Source organism: Parasteatoda tepidariorum, chromosome 4, assembly GCF_982258835.1.
Source record: "Parasteatoda tepidariorum strain Cologne lab strain chromosome 4, Ptep-v5.0, whole genome shotgun sequence".
Classification (NCBI taxonomy): domain Eukaryota; kingdom Metazoa; phylum Arthropoda; class Arachnida; order Araneae; family Theridiidae; genus Parasteatoda; species Parasteatoda tepidariorum.
The window spans coordinates 60,486,663-60,507,400 of record NC_141758.1 but is presented as its reverse complement, the minus strand read 5'-3'; the positions used below and the strand labels follow the sequence as shown (position 1 = coordinate 60,507,400).

General features: G+C 28.8%; 3 protein-coding genes across 4 annotated transcripts in view; 2 read left to right on the top strand and 1 right to left on the bottom strand.

The window, feature by feature from the left end:
- Positions 1-556: 556 nt before the first annotated feature.
- LOC107448859 (dietary and metabolic glutamate transporter-like) lies at positions 557-17,226 on the top strand. The gene is made up of 7 exons (XM_016064213.4): positions 557-970; positions 3,869-3,999; positions 8,627-8,776; positions 11,010-11,142; positions 12,595-12,750; positions 14,747-14,832; positions 16,045-17,226. Exons 1-7 carry the CDS (start codon positions 967-969, stop codon positions 16,201-16,203), a joined length of 819 nt encoding a protein of 272 aa, XP_015919699.4. The 5' UTR covers positions 557-966; the 3' UTR covers positions 16,204-17,226.
- Positions 5,868-6,620, bottom strand: LOC147810993 (uncharacterized). The gene has a single exon (XM_087160422.1). The coding sequence runs from the start codon at positions 6,618-6,620 to the stop codon at positions 5,868-5,870; it is 753 nt and encodes a 250-aa protein (XP_087016548.1).
- Positions 17,227-18,478: 1,252 nt separating the features above from the next.
- The window catches only part of LOC107443308 (putative inorganic phosphate cotransporter), a 41,572-nt gene continuing 39,312 nt past the window's right edge, over positions 18,479-20,738 (top strand). For both annotated transcript variants that reach the window (XM_087161207.1, XM_087161205.1), the window contains exon 1: positions 18,479-18,612. In XM_087161207.1, the coding sequence (XP_087017333.1) occupies positions 18,591-18,612 (22 nt within the window). In that variant the 5' untranslated portion in view covers positions 18,479-18,590. The remainder of the gene's footprint in view (positions 18,613-20,738) is intronic.

Sequence of the window (20,738 nt, the reverse complement as noted above, 5' to 3'; positions counted from 1 at the left end):
GGTTGGAGAAGAGTCTATATGCAAAATATATTTTCATTTCTAACTTTTCTCGATCGTCCCGATAGCCCACACCCCTGATCACCCAATCCCAGTGAATATAGAAAAATATGTCTTCATTTCCAAGTTCTTAGGGTCATCCAGGATAATTCGCACTTCCGATTATCCGAACCCAGTTAATGCATTTTTTTTGTCGTCGCGGATAATCTGTAGGCTGATTATTCGATCCCGGTGAATAAAAAGTCGACTATATTCAAAAGATATTTTCCTTTCTAACATTTTTTGATGATCCCAGATGCGATCCACACACCGGACACATAATTCCAGTTAATATAGAGTCTAAACTAAACTTAGTGGAGCGACTGCCCATAGAGGGCCAAGGCCTACTGTGCCTTCTCAGTTTTCTTGATCTTGGGCTCTGGGATGCAGGAGCAGATGTTCCGGTTAGGTGGTCAGCCGAACGCGAAACCCTCAGTGCTTAGTTCCCAATCATGCTTGGTACTCATTTATCGACCCACCATAGGGATGGAAGGCTGAGTCAACCTTGCCCGGCCCGAGGATAGTGAACTAGCTAATCATACGATAGAAATGATCCTATGAAATATAGAGTCTACTGTATAAAAAAGCTATCTTCATTACTAAATTTTGAGTCGTCTCGCTTAATCCGTAATCCGCATCATCCGTTTGCGGTTAATGAAGTACAAAAAATGCATCTTCATTTCCAGCATTTCATGTTATTAATCTTAATCATTCGTAAATAAATTAAGTAAGAATTGTGAACATTTTCAGGGTCTGCCTTTTGCAGCATTATCAATTTTATCTGCTCGATGGTTCCCGAAGCCGGAAAAAGGTTTTCTTTCTACATTCATTTTCACCGGCTATCCTGTGGGAAATTTTCTAGGCAGTGTGATATCTGGACCAGTTTGCGCACTGAAGTTGGATAATGGTTGGCCATGGGCTTTCTACATAATGGGTACTCATTTTTAATTAAATACATATTTTGTTTGGTGTTCATATACTTAAACAAATCTTACAACTATCATTTTTTGCGGAAAAATCTAACAGCTAATCTTTGTTAAACTAAAAATTTACGAGGTGTTCCGTTTTGGCCACTCTTACTTTCTTCAGAATCCTTTTCAATATTAAAGTAAAATCCCTGGCGAAATAAATTTTTAATGTTTAAATCAGAAAATAAAACACTGCTTTAAAAATGTAATCAATCAATACAAAGGAGGTAAATGTTCCAAAATTTCGTGAGCAACGGCATAATTGTGGCAATGTGGTCAGTCTTTAATTCCCAGACAAGCTGTTTCAAGCTGAAGTTGGGTGGGCCTCAAGCTGCCTCTAGGTTTCGAACCCTAGCTCTTCGCAATGTAATGTTCAGTAAGCCGTGGTGACGCAGGGTTTAGAACGTATGCCTTCCAATGAGGTGAACCGGGTTTGAATTCCAACGTTGGATGGTCGATACGAATCCCACCCTGAGCTCTCACCGATTACAGTGCTCACGTGATATATCCTTAGTGGTAGACGGCTCATGAATTAGAGTTCCCTTCCTGTCAGACTAACCGTGGATGGTTTTCCTCTCCATATAACGCACATGCTAGTTAGTTCCATCAAAAAGTCCTGCACAAAGGTAAAATTTCTACGAATACTTGATCCTGAAGTATCCTTGTCTTCTGATAGGGTTTAAAATTTCAAAGATGGCGAATTGATTATTGGTAGTCGTAAACTCATAACTGGATCTGTTGTTCGACGATGATTATAAAATAAAATAAAATGACAGTTCGGTGCCTTAACCCCTGAGCTTTCGCAGGTCAGCCTAATTGATAATTTCAAAACTAGTTTAATTTCAAACGGAAAAAGAAAGGCAGTGAAAGGTAGATTTTAGAAACACTTCAAAATTTCATTATGCAGTCAAATTGATCTTAAGAATTTTCACTCGTGATTCGACAAATGCTAGTGATTCGACTAGTGATTCGACGAATTGCTAGAGCGTTTGTATTATTTTCTTTCTAAAATACTAAATTGTGACCCCAAATGCGAGTTATTTTTTACTTCCTTTTTTAAAAGTATTATATCTAAAGAGTGGTCATTACGTTACATTCTGTATATATTAAAACTTTTGCTCATGCTCTCGTAAAAAAAAAGTATCTTTGTTTTTGAAATAACATTATAATTTTGAAGTAGAGATGTTTTTCTTCCAGTTGCTTCACCGTTCTTTTGATATTTATGTAACTTACTAGTAAAAAATAAAGCTTTGCAGTTTGCATGAAAATAAATTCAAAATATCATTTAAGTCAAGTAGGGTATATTTTCAAAATTTCATCATGCTATGACAGTTTATGAAAATTTCAGAATAGGCCGAATGCTTTTATAGAGTATTCTAAATTCCTCTTTGAAAATTGAAAGATAGTTAACGTTTTTGATTCTTGATATGCAATTTTAAAATATTAATATTTAATATTAATATTTAATATTTAATATTTAATATTTAATATTTAATATTTAATATTTAATATTTAATATTTAATATTTAATATTTAATATTTAATATTTAATATTTAATATTTAATATTTAATATTAATATTTAATATTCAATATTTAATATTAATATTTAATATTTAATATTAATATATTTAATATCATTATTTAATATTAAAATTTAATATTAGTATTAATATTTAATATTTAATATTTGATATTTAATATTTAATATTTAATATTAATATTTAATATTTAATATTAATATATAATATTAGTATTTACTATTAATATTTAATATTAATATTTAATATTAATATTAACATTTAATATTAATATTAATATTTAATATTAATATTTAACATTAATATTTAACATTAATATTTAATATTAATATTTAATATTAATATTTAATATTAATATTTAATATTAATATTTAATATTAATATTTATTAATATTTAATATTAATATTTAATATTAATATTTAATATTAATATTTAATATTAATATTTAATATTAATATTTAATATTAATATTTAATATTAATATTTAATATTAATATTTAATATTAATATTTAATATTAATATTTAATATTAATATTTAATATTAATATTTAATATTAATATTTAATATTAATATTTAATATTAATATTTAATATTAATATTTAATATTAATATTTAATATTAATATTTAATATTAATATTTAATATTAATATTTAATATTAATATTAATATTTAATATTAATATTCAATATAAATAGAGACTGAAATATATATTGCACTGTAAAAATATTTTTAAATACCTTACAAATGCTGTAATATTATTACAGCATTTACAAATGCTGTAATATTATTACAGCATTTGTACATAAGAAAATAATGTTTATAAAAATCTTAGTAATAATATGCTAAATTTTGTATAAAATTATTTCTAACTGTAGAATGTTTTGGATCATTATTTTTAAATATTGATAGCTATATGACCTTTTATTTTATTTTTAATATTGATCAACAAATTGATTAATTTTAATAAAAGTTCCCTGCATTTTTGAAGGTAATTTTTTTTAAAATTGAGGTAGATATTATAATGATAAAGGAGAGTATGAAATATTTTTTGGTAAATAGTGTTGCAATTTTTTTTTATTCAAATGAAAATGGAAAGATAATATATATACAGATATTAGAGATATAGATTTATACATTATTTCTACTCAAAGCAGTTCTTTAAACTTAATCAAATTTCTTTCCAAATTATATGTTAATAGGTTAGTTTATAATAAGTTGGAACGTAGTTAAAATAATGGTTATATATCTGAGGTATAATGTGTAATTTCATAAGTTGGCATGGTTATTTATACATAATTATGATTTACTTTTTTATTTCAGGTTTCTTTGGAATTTTCGTTAGCATTCTCATCATGATTTTCTATGTTGAATATCCAAGAGATGATCCCAACATTTCAGAAAATGAACTGAAATATATATTAGAAAACATAAGTTCAACAGATGAAGCTGAAGTAAATATAATAATAACTTAAATCACTACAGAAGAATAATACTAGAAGAAAGACAAAAGTAAAGGAATAACATTATAAGATATGTTTCGCTTTTAATAATTACTTTAATTGCAAAATGCTATGCTTAAATCACAAGATACTCACTACCTAAACTCGACTGTTAATTCTGTCCTCCAGAGTCAGTTAGGCCATCCAGAGTAACTTAGACAATATTTGAGCGATATAAGTTGTTAGCACATCCCGTATTACAGCATGACAAATATTGAGCCGTGGTGGCTCAGAGGATAGAGCGTTCACCTTCCACAGAGGTGACCCGGTTTGAATCTCATCGGTGGCTGAACTACACGAACACAGCACCCGGCTAGAACCGACTACAGTGCTGACGCAAAAATATCCATAGCGGCAGACTGATCATGCTTAGAGTTCCCTTGTCGCTTAACAATATCATTGTAATGAAGAAAATTGGAACATTGGGGTGATGTAAGGTTAGTGAATCTAAAAGGTGGCTCGAGCTCATTTTTTTTCTTTGCTTGAATTGAAATTCGCTCTTTTCCCAATGCGTTTTGAACTTACACTGTGTAACAGTGCGTTCAAATGTTCTGCAAAAAAGAAACAAGAATAAGCTATATTCTCCTTATAGTGTAAAATATTACTTATTACAAATTTAAGGACGGCACAAATAGTATATTTTAAATTACTTATTGCATTTAAATACTTAATTAAGTCATAAGTAAAGATATAATTTTCATTTCTTTCAGTCTTTCTTTTCCTTTTTTTATTTTTTAGTCTTTATTTTCATTTATTCAAATTTTTTTTCATTTCGATTAACTGTTCTCCGTACTGTAAAAAAATTGTCAAATATCAATGGAACGAATCACGATTTTAGAATTTTTCACTCAGGAAAAAAAAACGTACCTAATATCACTTGACACTGAAAATTAAGCTATTGATTGTGATCAACACTCGATTGGTAAGTCTTGCAACAATTAAACAATTTTTCCAGTTGAACTAGTACCATAACATACAGTATTATTTAATTTTAATTACCATTAACATTACGTTCAATTTAGGTTCCAGTAAACGCGTTTCAAAAGCGTAACTATAAACAAAATAGGCCTATGCTAATCTAGACAGTTTTCTATATATACTAAGACTACATACATTAATAATATTTTTATGTACTTATAACGAGGCTATATATACTATACTATACTTTACTATACTATACTATACTATACTATACTATACTATGCAGAATAATTCTCTATATACTGATGCTATAGGAAAATATTAATCTAGACAGTTTTCAAAATATTGATTCTATGACATCACCTGCACGTGCTTCAATCACACTTTGATCTTAATCCTGTTTACGAGACATAAAAAGTTGGAGATAAATATTTTACTAAAGAGCGTGCAATAATCTTGTTCTTTTTTTAAAAAAGAAAATAGGGTTTTATTGTAAGCTATTAAATCTTTCGACGCAGAATTCTTATTAAACCTATTTTTCATTTTTTTTCATTTTGTATTAATTTAGTTCAAAATAGGTTTAAAATATTACATTTAGAATTTTATTAAGTTATAATTATGATACACAGCATTAAACACCGTTATTCTTCTTTGCTTTAAAAGTAAAATCTTCCAAACACGGCTCACTTCCAAACAATTTTTTTTTCTTCAAATTTTCACTCATTTGCTGTTATTTATTTAAATCTAAGAGAAACAGTTATTCATCATTCCAACATCAACAGTTATTCATATTTCTTTAATTTACTAACTCAACTACTGATAAACTAAATACACAAGTCGGCGACCTTTGTGCTAAACTACAAACTAAGGTAAACAACGTTTAAGGGCACAAAAAATATTTATAAATGCAGACAGCTGTTTCGGCCGCATTGGCAATCAATTTGGTATATACCCCAGCTACTTTGACTGTCAATAGGCTGTTTGAGATTAGAAAATTTTATCTTATTAATGGGACTGAAAATAATATTAAAATCAAACTTCTTCAGGATATTAGCAACTTGCCGACTTATTTTAGGAAAATAGGGTAAAATGACTAAATTGTTCGAAAATTCTTTGGCAGGTTTATCGGTAGGCGATTGTTTAGTTAAGTGTTTATAAATATTATTAATACTGTTAGGAGAATAACCTCTGTCATGAGCAATGGCTTTGATGTAATTTAATTTTGCATCAAGAAAATCAATGTTAGAACAAATATTTACCGCACGGTAGACAAAAGACCGAAATGATGCAAGTTTCGGGTTGGGAGGGTGGGAGGATTTGTAGTGAGGGGGAAGAGAAACAGCAAAAGGTTTACGAAAGACAGTAGTATGGAATGAATTATCATTCCGAGTCACAAGAACATCTAAGAAAGGAAGTTTTTGATCAGTCTCTAATTCAAAGGTGAACTGAATGCAAGAATCAATGCTGTTCAAAACATTAAGAATTTGATCTAAATTACAATTATTTTCCTCTAACAAAGCAAAACTGTCATCAACATATCTTTCATAAAAGGGGAAAGTTAAGATTTTGAATAGTTTATTCTCAAAATAATGCATATAGATGTCACTAAGTATAGGGCTCAAAGGATTTCCCATGGCAAGACCATTGGTCATACGGTAAAATCTGTTGTCAAACGCGAAAGTAGTTTGTTGTAAACAAACACGGGTGATGTTAAAATATTCATCAACCTCATAATGGGAAAAATGATATTCCGAAAATCTAAGTTTTAGGCAATCCAAAGCCCCCTCAACAGGAACATTAGTGAACAGTGATTTTACATCAAATGAGGCCATTAAATAACCATTAGGTTTTAGATTTTTAACTTCTTTAACAAACTCAAGGGAATTTTTGGTAGTGAAAGAATTATTACCAAGGAGAGGGGAGAAGACAGAAACTAAAAATTTTGCGAGTTTGTAAGACGAGGTACCAATGTTGGAGACAATTGGTCTAAAAGGAGTGCTAACTTTATGTACCTTAGGTAAAGTATAAAATCTAGCGCAATGAGAAATAGAGGGAGTCAAAACAACCTTAAGTCTATTGGGTATTAACATAGAGGATTTAATAGTTGATTTTATAACATTTAATTCTTTAGTTCTCGGATCTTTGGGAATTTCTTTATAAGGACCATCAAGAATAAGTTGTTTAGATTTTTCCAAATAGTCTGTTTTGTTTAGAAGAACAATTTGACCACCTTTGTCAGCTTTTGTAACGATTAAGTTGGAATTGGACTTTATATCTTTAAGAACTACTTTAGAGGAAAGGCTAAGGTTGGAATTAGATATTTTTCAGTTGAAGTCTGCGGTATTGGCAATAAGGTGTCTGATAGAATCTTTTTGAGCATCATTAATTTTACTGAATTTAGAAGATCTTTCGATAGGAGCAATAAGTTTAGGTAATGAAGGTAGAGTTGAAATATCGAAATTATTGTTAAGTTTTAAAGCATTAATTTGAACATTAGTAAGAGTGGTATTTGAGAGATTAACTACAGAATTTTGATTAACAACAGGCAAACTAACGTCAGGTTTTTTATCATTGACTTTGATGAGTTTATTCAACTTATTATTCAGGTTTGAACTATGTTTTGAAGAGATTTTGGTTGCCCTGTTCCAAGACGATTTTTCTATTGCGTCAAAATTTGAATTTAGATAAATTTGAATTTAGACCCTTCCCTCCTATTGGCCGTTGCTCTAACCCCCCCCCACTTGTGACGTCACCTTTCTCTATATATTTACCCTTTTTTCTCTCATTTCTTTCTGTTGCACTGATGAAGGTTGCCCTTTGAGCATCCGAAACAGCTGTCTGCATTTATAAATATTTTTTGTGCCCTTAAACGTTGTTTACCTTAGTTTGTACTGATAAACTATTTTCAATATGAATAGAGAAAAATTCTAACTCCCTCTTTTGGATTTTATGTTTTATAGTAAAAATTTAATTCCGATAAACTAACATAATTTCTTTAATATAGACTGTTTTTCTTAATTATAAAAATGCCGAAACATATTTGTGATTGTAATTTCAGCGTCAAAAATAAAACCGATAAAAAGGGCATCAATGTCTCTTCTATGTCAGAGGTTTAAACATCGCTGATGCTAATTGCATCGATTCGGATTCTGATCCAAACGAAAAAAGAAGAACTGTTCTTTTAAAGTTCTTCCAAAACTAAATTTTTTTTAAGCATCGCTGATGCTAATTGTATTGATTCGTAATTCTGATCCTAACGAGAGAAAAAAAACCCTTCTTTAAAAATTCTTCCACAACTACGTCTTTTTTTTTTTTTTTTTTTTTTTTTTGTAAAGAATTTTACGATTGGAGGTTAAAACTGCTATTTCCACTCGCTGTCAAAATTTCAGGATCCATGATCTGAGAATTATGGATTTATAAGAAACATATACATAGGCAAGCTCTTCATTTTATTACTAAATGTCTCTTTATTTAATGGAATTAATAATTAATTAAATTTAAAGGAATCTTAATTAATTTGATATGTGCATGACGTAAATCTGATTGAAATGGAAGATATGTTCAGCAGCGATAGATTCCGTCTTAGAAAAAGTTTAATGTTTATTTAAAATGAAGTGTTGATATAAATTATGTAAAATTAATGTTTGTATCTGTATAGCGTTCTCCTACACCATGGAGAGAGATACTCTCTTCGGTTTCTACTTACTCTTTGATGATTCCAATGTTTGGACAATACTGGATGAATTATTATCTTTTGACTGTACAGCCATTGTTTATGGATGATGGTCTCAATATACCTGTCAAAGAGGTAAAAGGAGTTGTATATTTTTATTCGTTAATTGGAATTTAAGTATCAAAAATGTTAAGGAGCAATTAATATATGAGAGTATAATGATTTGGTGAATGATGTATGATATTCTCCAATGGAAAGATGCAGGGCATAAAAAGTTTTTCTTTTTTTTTCAGATCAGCATTTTATTAAATTTAAATGTAAATATATAAATTATAAGTAAAGTTATATAGTTAAAATAGTTTAGTTATACAGTTAAAGTAAGAATAGTTTGAAAATAAGTTTTCAGAAAGCGTAGTGTCTTAAGCAAAATAAAAATAATTTAATTCACAATTTCATTCCTCTTTAGAAAAAGTACAAAAGTTTTGAAAGGATTATGTAAGTTTTGACTAAATAAATATATACCGCAGAACCCTTACATTATGACCACCCTCCATCTATAACAATGGGCTCGCCCAGGTTTTCATGATTTCTTGCTCAGGAACAGTGTTTTCAAGGGGCATATTAGGACCCATAATCCTCATAGAACAATTCCTGACGTCTGTAAGCTACTTGAACATAGTTGCAGATCCATTCATGGTTCACCCACTCATGGCAACAGTTTTTCCTGCGGGGGATGGTTTTTGCCAACAGGATAATGCACCATGTCATAAGGATCGAATCGTCGAGGAACATTCCAGTGACTTTCAAGTCATGTCTTGGCCCCCAAATTCACCTGACCAATCCAATAGAGCATTTGTGGTCCTACTTGTAAAACCAAATTCGTGCTGCCACGGTACCCTCTCGCAATGTGAGGAATTGCAGGACCAGTTGGTGAGTGCTTGGTACCAGATACCTCAGACTACATATCAGCACCTTGTGGATTCAATGCCACGGCGGGTGCTAGCAGTTTGGAGGGCTAAAGATGGTCCTATATGTTATTAGCAGGGTGGTCATAATGTAATGGCTCTTCGGTGTATATTCCAAGGCATTAGGTAATGAGTCATTTCAATTAAATATAGAGTAGAAGCAGCAAAAATGAATAAAAAAATTATTTAAAAAAAAAAACTTTTTTTGCTCATCTGAAAAAAAATCTAAATGTGAGAGCAAAGTGGCTTCTCTAAGATCTGGCATATTTAAGCGATACTTTTTCAATCAGAAAAGTTATTAAAATATGCAATAGCAAATATAACAGACTCAGACTTTTTGTAGCTCTATTTTTTATTAATATTTTGCATTTATTTTAATATTGTTATTTTTTGAAAATAGTTAAAATTGGCAGAAGTTTGTGTGTTTTTTCACACAAATGCAAGAATTTTTTTCTCCATTTTATCTAAACAATCCCATCGTCCTTATCGTTCACTTTAATCAACATCAATAATCGTTTCTTTAGGCTCATGAAAAGTTTTCAGTGTCCTGTACTCTCCAATTTGTTATCCTGGACTATTAAAATACGATGCTCTCATTCACGCATACTCGGCAGCGCAAAAAAGCTGCTTAGTACAAAAAGAGTCTAGTATTTCCCGTCTATTAGGATAGATGAAAAAACCGGATAAACTAATTAAGCCACATTCCACAGTTCATTTGATAAAACACTACTCAACTACAACCTAACTCCATGCCCAATACGAATAAAAAATACAGTAAAATATACAGTTAAATTTTTTATTACTGTTTTGAAACTATGCTAGTTGTAAATGGTTAAAAAACCATATAGTTTCATATTCATAGTTTTACTAGTTTTAAACAATTTCAGAACCGTAAGGGTAAAAAATGTCCTTTAGCGTAGTTATAGAATGAAGTTGGAAGATTTTCATGTTCTTTATAATCAAATTCTCCCCAATTACGACTATTCTTACTAAATGAAGTTGTGCTTGTTTGCTGTCACTTTCTTTAACATGATAATAAACTATACCATTGTTGATAATCGGAACTTCACTAATGATATAAACAATATTAAGAGGTTAAGTTTAGTATAGTTCAAACATAGTAAAAATCTTCAAAATTTTAAATTATTTTAAACAAGAAAGATATCTTAAATTTGGGACAAAGAAGTAAACATAACAATACATTTTTAAAATGAGAAAATAAGTTGCATACGTCAAAATAATTTTATGTTATTTTATTAAGGGTTTTTAAACTGTCCTAAGAGGATAAGGATTCTTATGTAATTTTTTTTTTTAGATTTTATAAGTTGAACACTTTTTGCTTGGGAAATTAAATACTGAACAATTTTGCAGTGTGTTAACGTACAAATTATTATCATTTTTAGAATGGGCTTTTCACCTCAGCACCTCAAGTTGTGCAGGCTATTGCAAGTCTGACTGCATGTTGGTTTTCTCTCTGGATTAATAAAAATGATACTTCAAAAATAAATCTCGCTAGAAAAGGATGCAATTCACTTGGTAAGTTTAAATAAGGGATTAGTGCAAATGTTTTATCCAGTTTAAAGGACATTCGGACCCTTTAATGTTAATTTCAATTTTTATATTTTAAGTCATATCTTTGTAACTAATTAAGAAAATCAAATAAAATTTCTCCCACTCATAAAACTCATATACCCAAAGATAATTTCATGAAAATTTAATTTTTAATAATTATTCATTACTTAATTTAATTGTGAATGAAAAAATTTTGAATTATGACGTATAAATTTTTTATACCATATTAATCTACGTATTTTCCTATTGCAAAATCTAAAGTTTCAACAGTTCTCATTTGGTGGAAGCCGACAAAAACTAGAATGAATTATTTTTAAGAAAATAATTTGGTAATAGTGAAGAAATATTTAAATTCAAAACAATAATTCAAATCCATATAACAACTTTAAAAAAAAAATTACATCTTTTTAGTAAATACTAAGTCATTGAAATAAATTTGAATTCAAATAAATGACATGTAATTCGTTAAACCTATTAGAAATGTGCTATAATATAATTCATGATATAAATCAAAAATCGTCAAATGAATTGGTAATATATAAATTCGTGAAAAAAAGCACTTTCCACAAAATACTAAAATACTATCGACAAAGACTACTCACTTCTGCCTAGCTTAATAGTATGAGATTGCCACAGCTGATAGGGTGAATTTCAGAAGAGATCACATTTGGTGAAAAATGCTCTCTCTGGTTATTTCAGTTTCCGTTTTTTAAAGCGCTATATGTTGAGCCACCTCAGCTAGATTTGGCATGTGAAATTTTTAGCTGCAATCATTGGTCGATCTTTTATCGTTGCCATTCGGGGAGTTGTAATGAGGTTTTTTTTGTCGCCGTGTAAGAGAAATATATGTATAGATTTTGTCTCTAAAAACCTTTTACCTTTTTTTAAATTATAAAATACGATGCTTCCTTTTTAGTCGCCTAAAAATCCATTCCTAATTTAAAAAAGAGATTTGAATAAAACATTTTACATATAAATATAAGTCATGCATATAAATTTTATTGTGACCCAATTTAAGACCTAATTTTTTCGAAATTTTGTCTGCAACCTATTTCAAGGGTCAAGGTTCCAAATATGTTTATTCAGATAAAGTACGTTTTTTAGTCTGATTTCGTAACTTAATTAACAGTTAATTAGGATATTTGAAGTCACCCCCAGGAACCATTAAGATTTACACTTAATTCATGAAAGTCCTATCATTAGAACGAGAGTTATTCAAGGTGATATTTTTTTTTTTGCCGACTGTACATACCTTAACGATTTTTTATTTAGAAAACATGTGAGTAGCAAAATGTTACTGTTAATGCTGCCAGCGAAAAATGTTGCCGTATTGCTCAAGTTTAATTCCACAAAAAAGAAGTGCATAAAAATATTATTACTTCTAGTGTTATGATAATGATTTGTTTTTTATTTTAGCTGTAATATTGTTTATATTTGGACTTGGAGGTATGTATATGTCAGGATGTGATATTATGTGGAATATTGTCTTCCTGTTCTTTTGTAATGCAGGTCTAGGTTTTACTTTTGGAGGATGTCTAATAGTTGCTGTTGACATGACGCCTACATATTGTGGTGAGTGTAACAAAAAGTTTTAATTTATTTTTTATTCTTTGTTTTTTCTTTAAAAGCCAATATTTTTCTTGATTTATTTGTTATCTTGAATTGCTTTTCAATAAGTATGTTGCATAATTGAATTTTTCTGTAATAAGTAAATACACTGCTACAGTTTTCTTTCTAAAATTACGGTAAAATAACCAACAACAGTTTGTTCATCCAATTAACCACAAATTTTACGATAAAGAGCAATTTTTACTTTTACGGTTTGAAACCGTTTACCAATCGTACGGTTATAAAACCGTGAATATAAAAATACGCCGTTTTTTAACCATTTACATCCAGCCTAGTCTTAAAACCATAAAAAAAGAAATTTATCTGCACATTGGAGCTAAACTTAGCATAATTGAATTGTTCTGTAATAAGTAAATACACTGCTACACTTTTCTTTCTAAAATTACGGTAAAATAACCAACAACAGTTTGTTCATAAAATTAACCGTAAATTTTACGATAAAGAGCATTTTTTACTTTTACGGTTCGTAACCGTTTACCGATCGTATGGTTATAAAACCATGAATATAAAATATGTGGTTTTTTTTTAACCATTTACAACCAGTATAGTCTTACAATCATAAAAAAGAAATTTAACTGCACATTGGAGCTAAGCTTTTCGTTACTTAAAGGGCATTGTAAAGTGCTTTTCATGTTTTGAAGGGAATGAGGTGTAATAATGTCGTCAACTGGAATTCTTGTTTTTTCGGTCATGAGACTGACAGATTAGCCCTCTCGGCTATAATATGTACGCAGTTACAAGGATCTCGTTAAAATTCTAGTTATTTAACCGTATTATGGGAAAACAGTTAATAAACGGTCTTTCTATCAATTAATAGTTTGAATACCATCTTATTTATGATTATTTGACTATTTTGTTTGAATATGGTAAAATAACAATTAAATAAATTGTTATTTAAAAAAAATTTTCCCCCAGAAATTTCTAACAGTGTCGTTCAAAACCTTTACTATTATTATTTATTAATTTTTGTTAGTTTTATGCATAATTCTTTCTTTTTTAAAAGATTCCTAAATCACTGAAAATTTGAGAGCTAAAATATATAATTGTTAACGACTTAACTCGAAAAAATTCGTAAGAACTTAATCGCTTTTATTTTTATAATAACTTTCTGGCTTCACAACACATAAAAAAATCGTATTATCACCTGCTGTATTCTCTGTAGAGAGATTAAATTAGTTCTTTGTTAATTAGATAAGGAAACGGACAAAGAGAAAAAAAACAATAAAAATTTTAAATGCTGTAAAATTGCCATCTTAAAAGATGCTTTAATCTACTTTCAATCAGAAATCAAAAAAGGACTTTAAAACAGCTTGGTTTTCAGAGAACATTTCCAACACTTTATATATTTATTCGCTAAACTTCTTTACGAATTATATTTGAAGTGCTTAATTAGTACTTATATCTTTATTCAGAGGACACTATAATCATCAGTCTTAAAATGTAAATCTCAAACCTTTGTTCAAAATCAGGCCAATTAAACATGCAAATTCAGATAGAAAATGAATAATTATCAGAGAAAATAATTAAATAGTTAAAAGCACATTAGGAAAATCAAAAGAATAATTATCGTTATCAACAATATCAGGGCAATCACATCATGTTTTATTTAAATTTTGCATTAACTTTGACTGCTGTTATTAATGTCAATAATGATAATGTATTGATATAATAACATAGTTATTCATTTTTCTAACTAAACTATTAATTTAAATACCTTCATATGTGAGCGTCGGTGATGACTTTATTTCGGACAAGTATTTTTTAAGTAAGGCAAAAGTTACTGCACACTGGTGTGCTTTGAACACTAACACAAAAACTTATTGATACAAAAGGCAGTTAATTTCGCAGAATACATCCAAGTTACATTCACTGTTGATTGGATAGATTTTTTGAAATCTAAATTCATACTTGATGATTTATAAATTTTATGCCCTTTTAGGTCCTTTCATGGGATTCCTTAGCACAATAGCTAGCTTATCCGGATTTATATTGCCTATTCTGACTGGACAATTAACAAAATATGAAGTGAGTTTTATATTACAATATATTATTTTATATATAAAATTTTTTATGGTGCATATATCTCAATTTATATGCATTAGATGTTTAAAGGGAATAAAGTAGGGGCAGGCTAGTTCGTTGTTATCAAGTGGGCCGAACTGTCTTACTGCTCGTAAAATCTTACTTCTCGTAGAGGAATTGAAAAAAAAAAAAATTAAGCATGATATTATCAAAGATCGCAAATAAAACGAGATATATCGATACGAATTCCGCATCCGGCTTGCACCGACCACAGTGCTGACGTGAAATATCCTCAGTGGTAGACGGATCAGGGGTTAGAGTCCCCTTGCAGCGACGCTAACAGGAGGGGGGGGGGGTTCTCCTGGTCTTCCTCTTCATGCAACGCAAATGCGGGTTAGCTTCATCAAAAAGTTCTCCACGAAAACAGATTTCTCTCAATACTCGAACCAGGAGTTCTCTTGTCTTCTGGATTGGGTTCAAAATTACAAGGCTATAGAGTTGAACATTAGTAGTCGTAAACCCAGGAAATTGGGTCGGCTGTACAACGACGGTTGTAAAAAATAAAATAAAATAGAAAGAGAGAAATTTATTTTAATTTCCTAGGAGAGAGTTTAGAAAATCGCTAAGGGGAACGAAATATTTTGAATCTCAATTTGGAATTGAAATACATTTTTTTTTACCCTTGGTAGATAGATCGAAACTGAATATCCATGTCTGGCTGGCACGTGCCGTCCAGGATATTATAAAATTTTTATTATAAAACACAAAAATTAGCAGACATTGAATTTGGTAAAAGGCCATTAAATTTTTTTTTCTTAAGTCAAACATTTTCAACTCTGTTGATGACAATATGACAATAATCAATTAAAGCAGATATCGATACGGAAAGTAAAGATTACAATTAGCATAAACATTTTTCTTAAAAGTGAATACACTGAAACAACAATTATTTACAGAATCGCATTGTGGATCACACATGTTCTTTTGTACCTTAAAATTGTTTTTGTTTGTTTTATTCTTGTTTATCTCCAAATCGCTTTACTTGTTTGGTTTGAATACATCGCTCGATAAAATTAACAGTGGGGATACAAATGTACCGTCCAAGATTTGCGTTTTATTTTCAACTGCAGTTATTTTAATTGATTTAAATATTATTATTATAACAACGAAAGTATTTTTAAGTGATTATTATTTTTAATGCATATATAATTTCAGCAAACACTGGCGCAATGGCATAAATTGTTTCTGATAACTATGATTATTGCAACATTGGACGGTGTGGTGTTTCTTCTATGGGGTTCAGCGGAGATTCAATCTTATGACCCAGCTTACCAGAAAGAAAAATCATCAGAAATTACTTCTACGCATTTATGACTACATCAAAGGATTTAAAGAATACTGATTTGGTTAAAAACATTTTAAAATAATTCCAAAAGAGAGTTTTAAAACAATTTAATTCATCAGAAGTACCACAACTTGTATGTTTGTAATATTTCTTTTAAGCATTCAAATTCCACAAAGATTCAACCTTGTAATCCAGTTTATAAAAAAGAAAGAACATTCTCATCTCAAAGTGAAATGAATATAGCATAATTTGGCTCATGTCATTTTTGACAACATTAAAGGATTTAAAGATTTCTAGATTAAATTATACTAGTTATTCAATATTTTTATACGAAAGAGAGTTCTAAGCAATGTATTGCTCAAGTTTATTTGCTGTGGTTTTAAAAATTGTATCATAAGTAATTATATTTTTATTGATTATTTTGTTTTACATTTTACACAATAAACTATATTTATGCCTTTTTCAATTCCTACTATTAGTTCACAATCTCCCTATATATATTTATATATCTTGTTCAAAATTTCAATCCTTAAATTCAAATACATTTTTTAAACTTGTAGTGGATGTTACTTGATTAATATAGTTTTTTCGAATATTAATTCATTAATTAAATTTAACTTATTAATTTTAGTTTTATATGGGAGGAAAAATTTCTCTTATGTAAGATATTTGGAAAGTTATAAATTTAGTAATAAATACCGTCAGTGGCGAAGCGTGTAGATCGTTGTAAGAAAATTTTTTTTTCAGATTCTTTTTAAATAAATACGTAATAACAAACAAAAATAATAGTTCAGCACCGTATATAGAAAGGAAAATGGAAAATTGCAAGGAAGTTACCTTTCTATCTTGCCACTTAATATTGTGATTCTGTCATATGCATATGTATATTTATATTAATTGTAGGTATTTAATAAAAAGTAACTAAAATAAAAATTTTCTTTGCTGACATAAGTAGAAATTGACAGTAAATTTTTGTTGATATTACTTGCTATTGTTTGACTTTTGTGTTCTCAGAAATGATGGTTTTATTTAAAGTGGACGAAGAAAAACAAGAAGACAATAAAAAATTTAAAATAATTGTCTCCATCTTATTTTCAAATATTAAAGTATGAAATGAACCTAAAGAATATGAAAGAAATGATAATTTTCAAATAAAAAAGAAAAAATTAATATTAATTTTGTAATGCTTTGAAATATTTTTTTTTCATTCTGTAACTGATGATGTTATTTGTGGTAGTACTTAAGCAGCTTTGCATAGTAACACAAGCAGACAGGTTTGCAGTACTTGTTCCTATCTTATTAACATTATTAAAATCAAAAACAATCTTAAGGTTAATTAGGTCCCCGATCCCCCCAAATATGGGTATGCGGGAAAAATTTTCAACTTGTCGCCGTGACAGTCCCCGGACAGCCGGAGGTGGACAGAGAGTATCTGGCACACGTACCGTCCGAGAGTCCCGGCGAAGCCCCTCCGTAGCATTTATTTAAAAACAAGAAAAAAACATAGTACTATTTTGGCAACAGCCCGGAGGTAATCGGGCAAAAATACAAAAGTAACAAATTTACCTCAAGAATTAAACGTTTTACATGTATAATAGTAGCGATTATTCCGACTATTAACTAACAGGAGAAGTTAAACATCTAGATTGATGTTTACAATAAAATATATGAAAAATTCCAGAAAATTTTTTTTTAATTAAAGTTCATAAATTGGCCAATGGACCCTTAAAAATATTTGAAATTTAATAAAATTTACGATATCTACCCAGAATTTACCATGCGAGAGCTGTCAAAATACAATGGAATTTGTACAAACTTCGTGAAAAATATATATTTTTTTAAATATTTTAAAAACAATCGTAAATATGATTGTAAATTGAGTTTATAATTAAATAAGAAACAATCGTAAATATGATTTAATTATAAACTCAATTTACAAAAGTTATAAAAATGCATGTTATTCGCTTATCCGAAATTCTATTTCCCTTGGAACAGTATTTAAAATTATCGATGCATCATTCTCAGTTGAAAGTTTTTTTGGAGTGAATTTGAAAATAGATTGATGCTAACGATAAACAAATTCACCAACTTTCACTTGAGAAACAGGCGTCATTATTCAAATGAAAAAAAGCTATCTTCTGATTTGTTAGTATTATCCGTGACGGTTTCGATGAGAGGTTATGTAATGAATATATTTCAATTGCAGATTTTTCCTGAGCATTCCTGAGTAAAAAATCCATTTAAAATTGACGCCATATTTACGCCGATAGTTATTTTTCTTTTTTGCTCCCGATTTTGGGTGCAATTGTTTTCGTACCCGCGACATTAAAAAAGAAAAAGGGTATACTTATTAGAGAAAAAAAATTATATTGCTTACATTTTCTTGGTGTAATACTATTTAATTCCCACAAACTGGATGTTAAATATGAAGAACGAAGGTAAGTAAAATATTTTAATTAACTTCTGAAGCCCATTTAAATTATTTATATATTTTGTGAAACATTTAAATAATTAATACCAATTATTTAAATATTTCAAAAAAGTTTAATTTAATATTTAAATAATTTATTTATATAATAAGTGAAAGTACTGAAATTTAATTATAGAAATAATAATATTTCCACTTTATTGCCCCCTTTGATTATATTATTATTCATAACTACTTATTTCCTGAAAAAATTCTTCATTCGAAAAAAAAAATTCTATTGAACAAAACAGAAAATAGATATGTTAAAAATTATTAAAATAAACACATGTTCATCACCAAATCCTGTCTGGCTGTCTAAGAAGATAAATTCAAAATATCTTCTTATAAAAGTAAACAAATTTCAATTCCACAATAAAGTCTAATCTCAATTTTATTTATACGATGTTCAAAACAACAAATTAAATATAAAAAAATGCAAAAACAAGTGTGAAAAATAACCTAAAAATGATTTTTTTAAAAAAAGATTAAGTTATCTTAGGGTAAGCAATATTGCACGGTAAAAACTAGAATCTGAACCGACAGTTTTAATCCGTTTATGAATAGGGTGAACAACAGAGAAAAACTATTTGGTGAAGAAAAAAAAATTGAACCGGAAAATATGCGGAAAAAGTCTATATATATAAAAAAAAGAACAGAAACACAGGAATTTTTTACATTTCACGGGTAACGATTGAAAACAGAAAGAATCTCTGTTTTGTTTGCTGTATATATTTTTTTTCTATAGAATTTACAATCATTTTTTACAGTGTATATGAAATTTCAATAATTATATGTTTTTTTTAACAAAATTACCACTTTATTTTTTAAAAAAAATATCGGCTTTAAAGGAAAAATAACGACTATTTAGAATTAAGAATTAATTATGGGGCTTGATGTAGAATGATGGACCTGAACTGTACCCGGTCCTAAAAACGAATTTGGCCCCGCAACATAATCACAGCCCTTTAAAAACCTTTTTAAGAATCTATATCAGAAAGAAAGTTAATAAAATAATGCAGCATGGGGTGAAAAGTAATACTAAAGCAAGGAAAGAACAAAAACGATTTTTTCACTTCCTCTCAGTTTCCGCCACAAACGAAAATGTTTTCATAATGATTGGTTGATTTGGATAACCTTTTCCTTTTTTTTCTTCTTTTTGCTAAAATATGCCTATTTTTAACTTCAATTGTTGTGAAGATTATAAAAATGTTCCTGATAAATGATTGCAGAAAACCCTGCATAATGTTAAAAATTGTAATTCATAATATTCTAAAAGCGCATAAGTGACACATGATATTTTAAAAATATTTTTAGAACTTATGTTTACATTTTAACTATTAAATACATAAAAATTGGGATGAGGCATTTTTTTATCGTTTGTAAAAGTAATATTCTAAAATTCACTATCAAATTCATATTTTGTTATTATATTTAAATGTCTCAAGAATTAATTTTGATACAATGCTACTAAAAAATTTAATTCTCTCGTGCTTTTTTTTTTTTTTTTTTTTGAAAAAGTGTTACTTATAAAATATATGCACTTTGACTAAAATAGATTACAATTCGTAACTTATTGTGTAGTTTTACCCTTATTGCATATTTACTGTTGATTACAAATCAAAAAGGGAATTGTCCATAAACCATTTAAAGTTATGTTGAAATTTTACGAAAAAATAAATAAATAAATAAATAAATAAAATAATACAAAGAATGAGAATAAATAAATCGTATAATTATAGAGACACGGTACGTTTGGTAGCGCAAGCTATAGTCTTTGTTTTCTTCTTTTTACTGTTGACCAAAATATCATGGTGTTTTCTTCAAGCATTTGAAACTTCTTTCTCAACTTTTTTGCTTCTTCGTGTGCAAACTTATCTGATTTAGAACATGCAACGCTTGAAAATTACTCTCAACTTAACATGACTCAGGTCTAGTTCCCAATCCCAGTTGTGAATTTAATGTATTAAAAAAATATTTGTATTGAAAAATGATGACAATGAATTGTTTCCATAAAGACGAAGATCTTATGCAATATAAAATAATAGCTCCACATCTAATAAAATCAACTAAAAATAAAACTAATGTTTTCAAATATAA

Coding starts and splice junctions, on each gene's coding strand:
- LOC147810993 (XM_087160422.1), bottom strand. CDS start 6,620: ATGACCAATGGTCTTGCCATGGGAAATCCTTTGAGCCCTATACTTAGT.
- LOC107448859 (XM_016064213.4), top strand. Junction 8,777..11,009: donor TCAATATACCTGTCAAAGAG/GTAAAAGGAGTT, acceptor TATCATTTTTAG/AATGGGCTTTTCACCTCAGC. Junction 14,833..16,044: donor GACAATTAACAAAATATGAA/GTGAGTTTTATA, acceptor ATATAATTTCAG/CAAACACTGGCGCAATGGCA.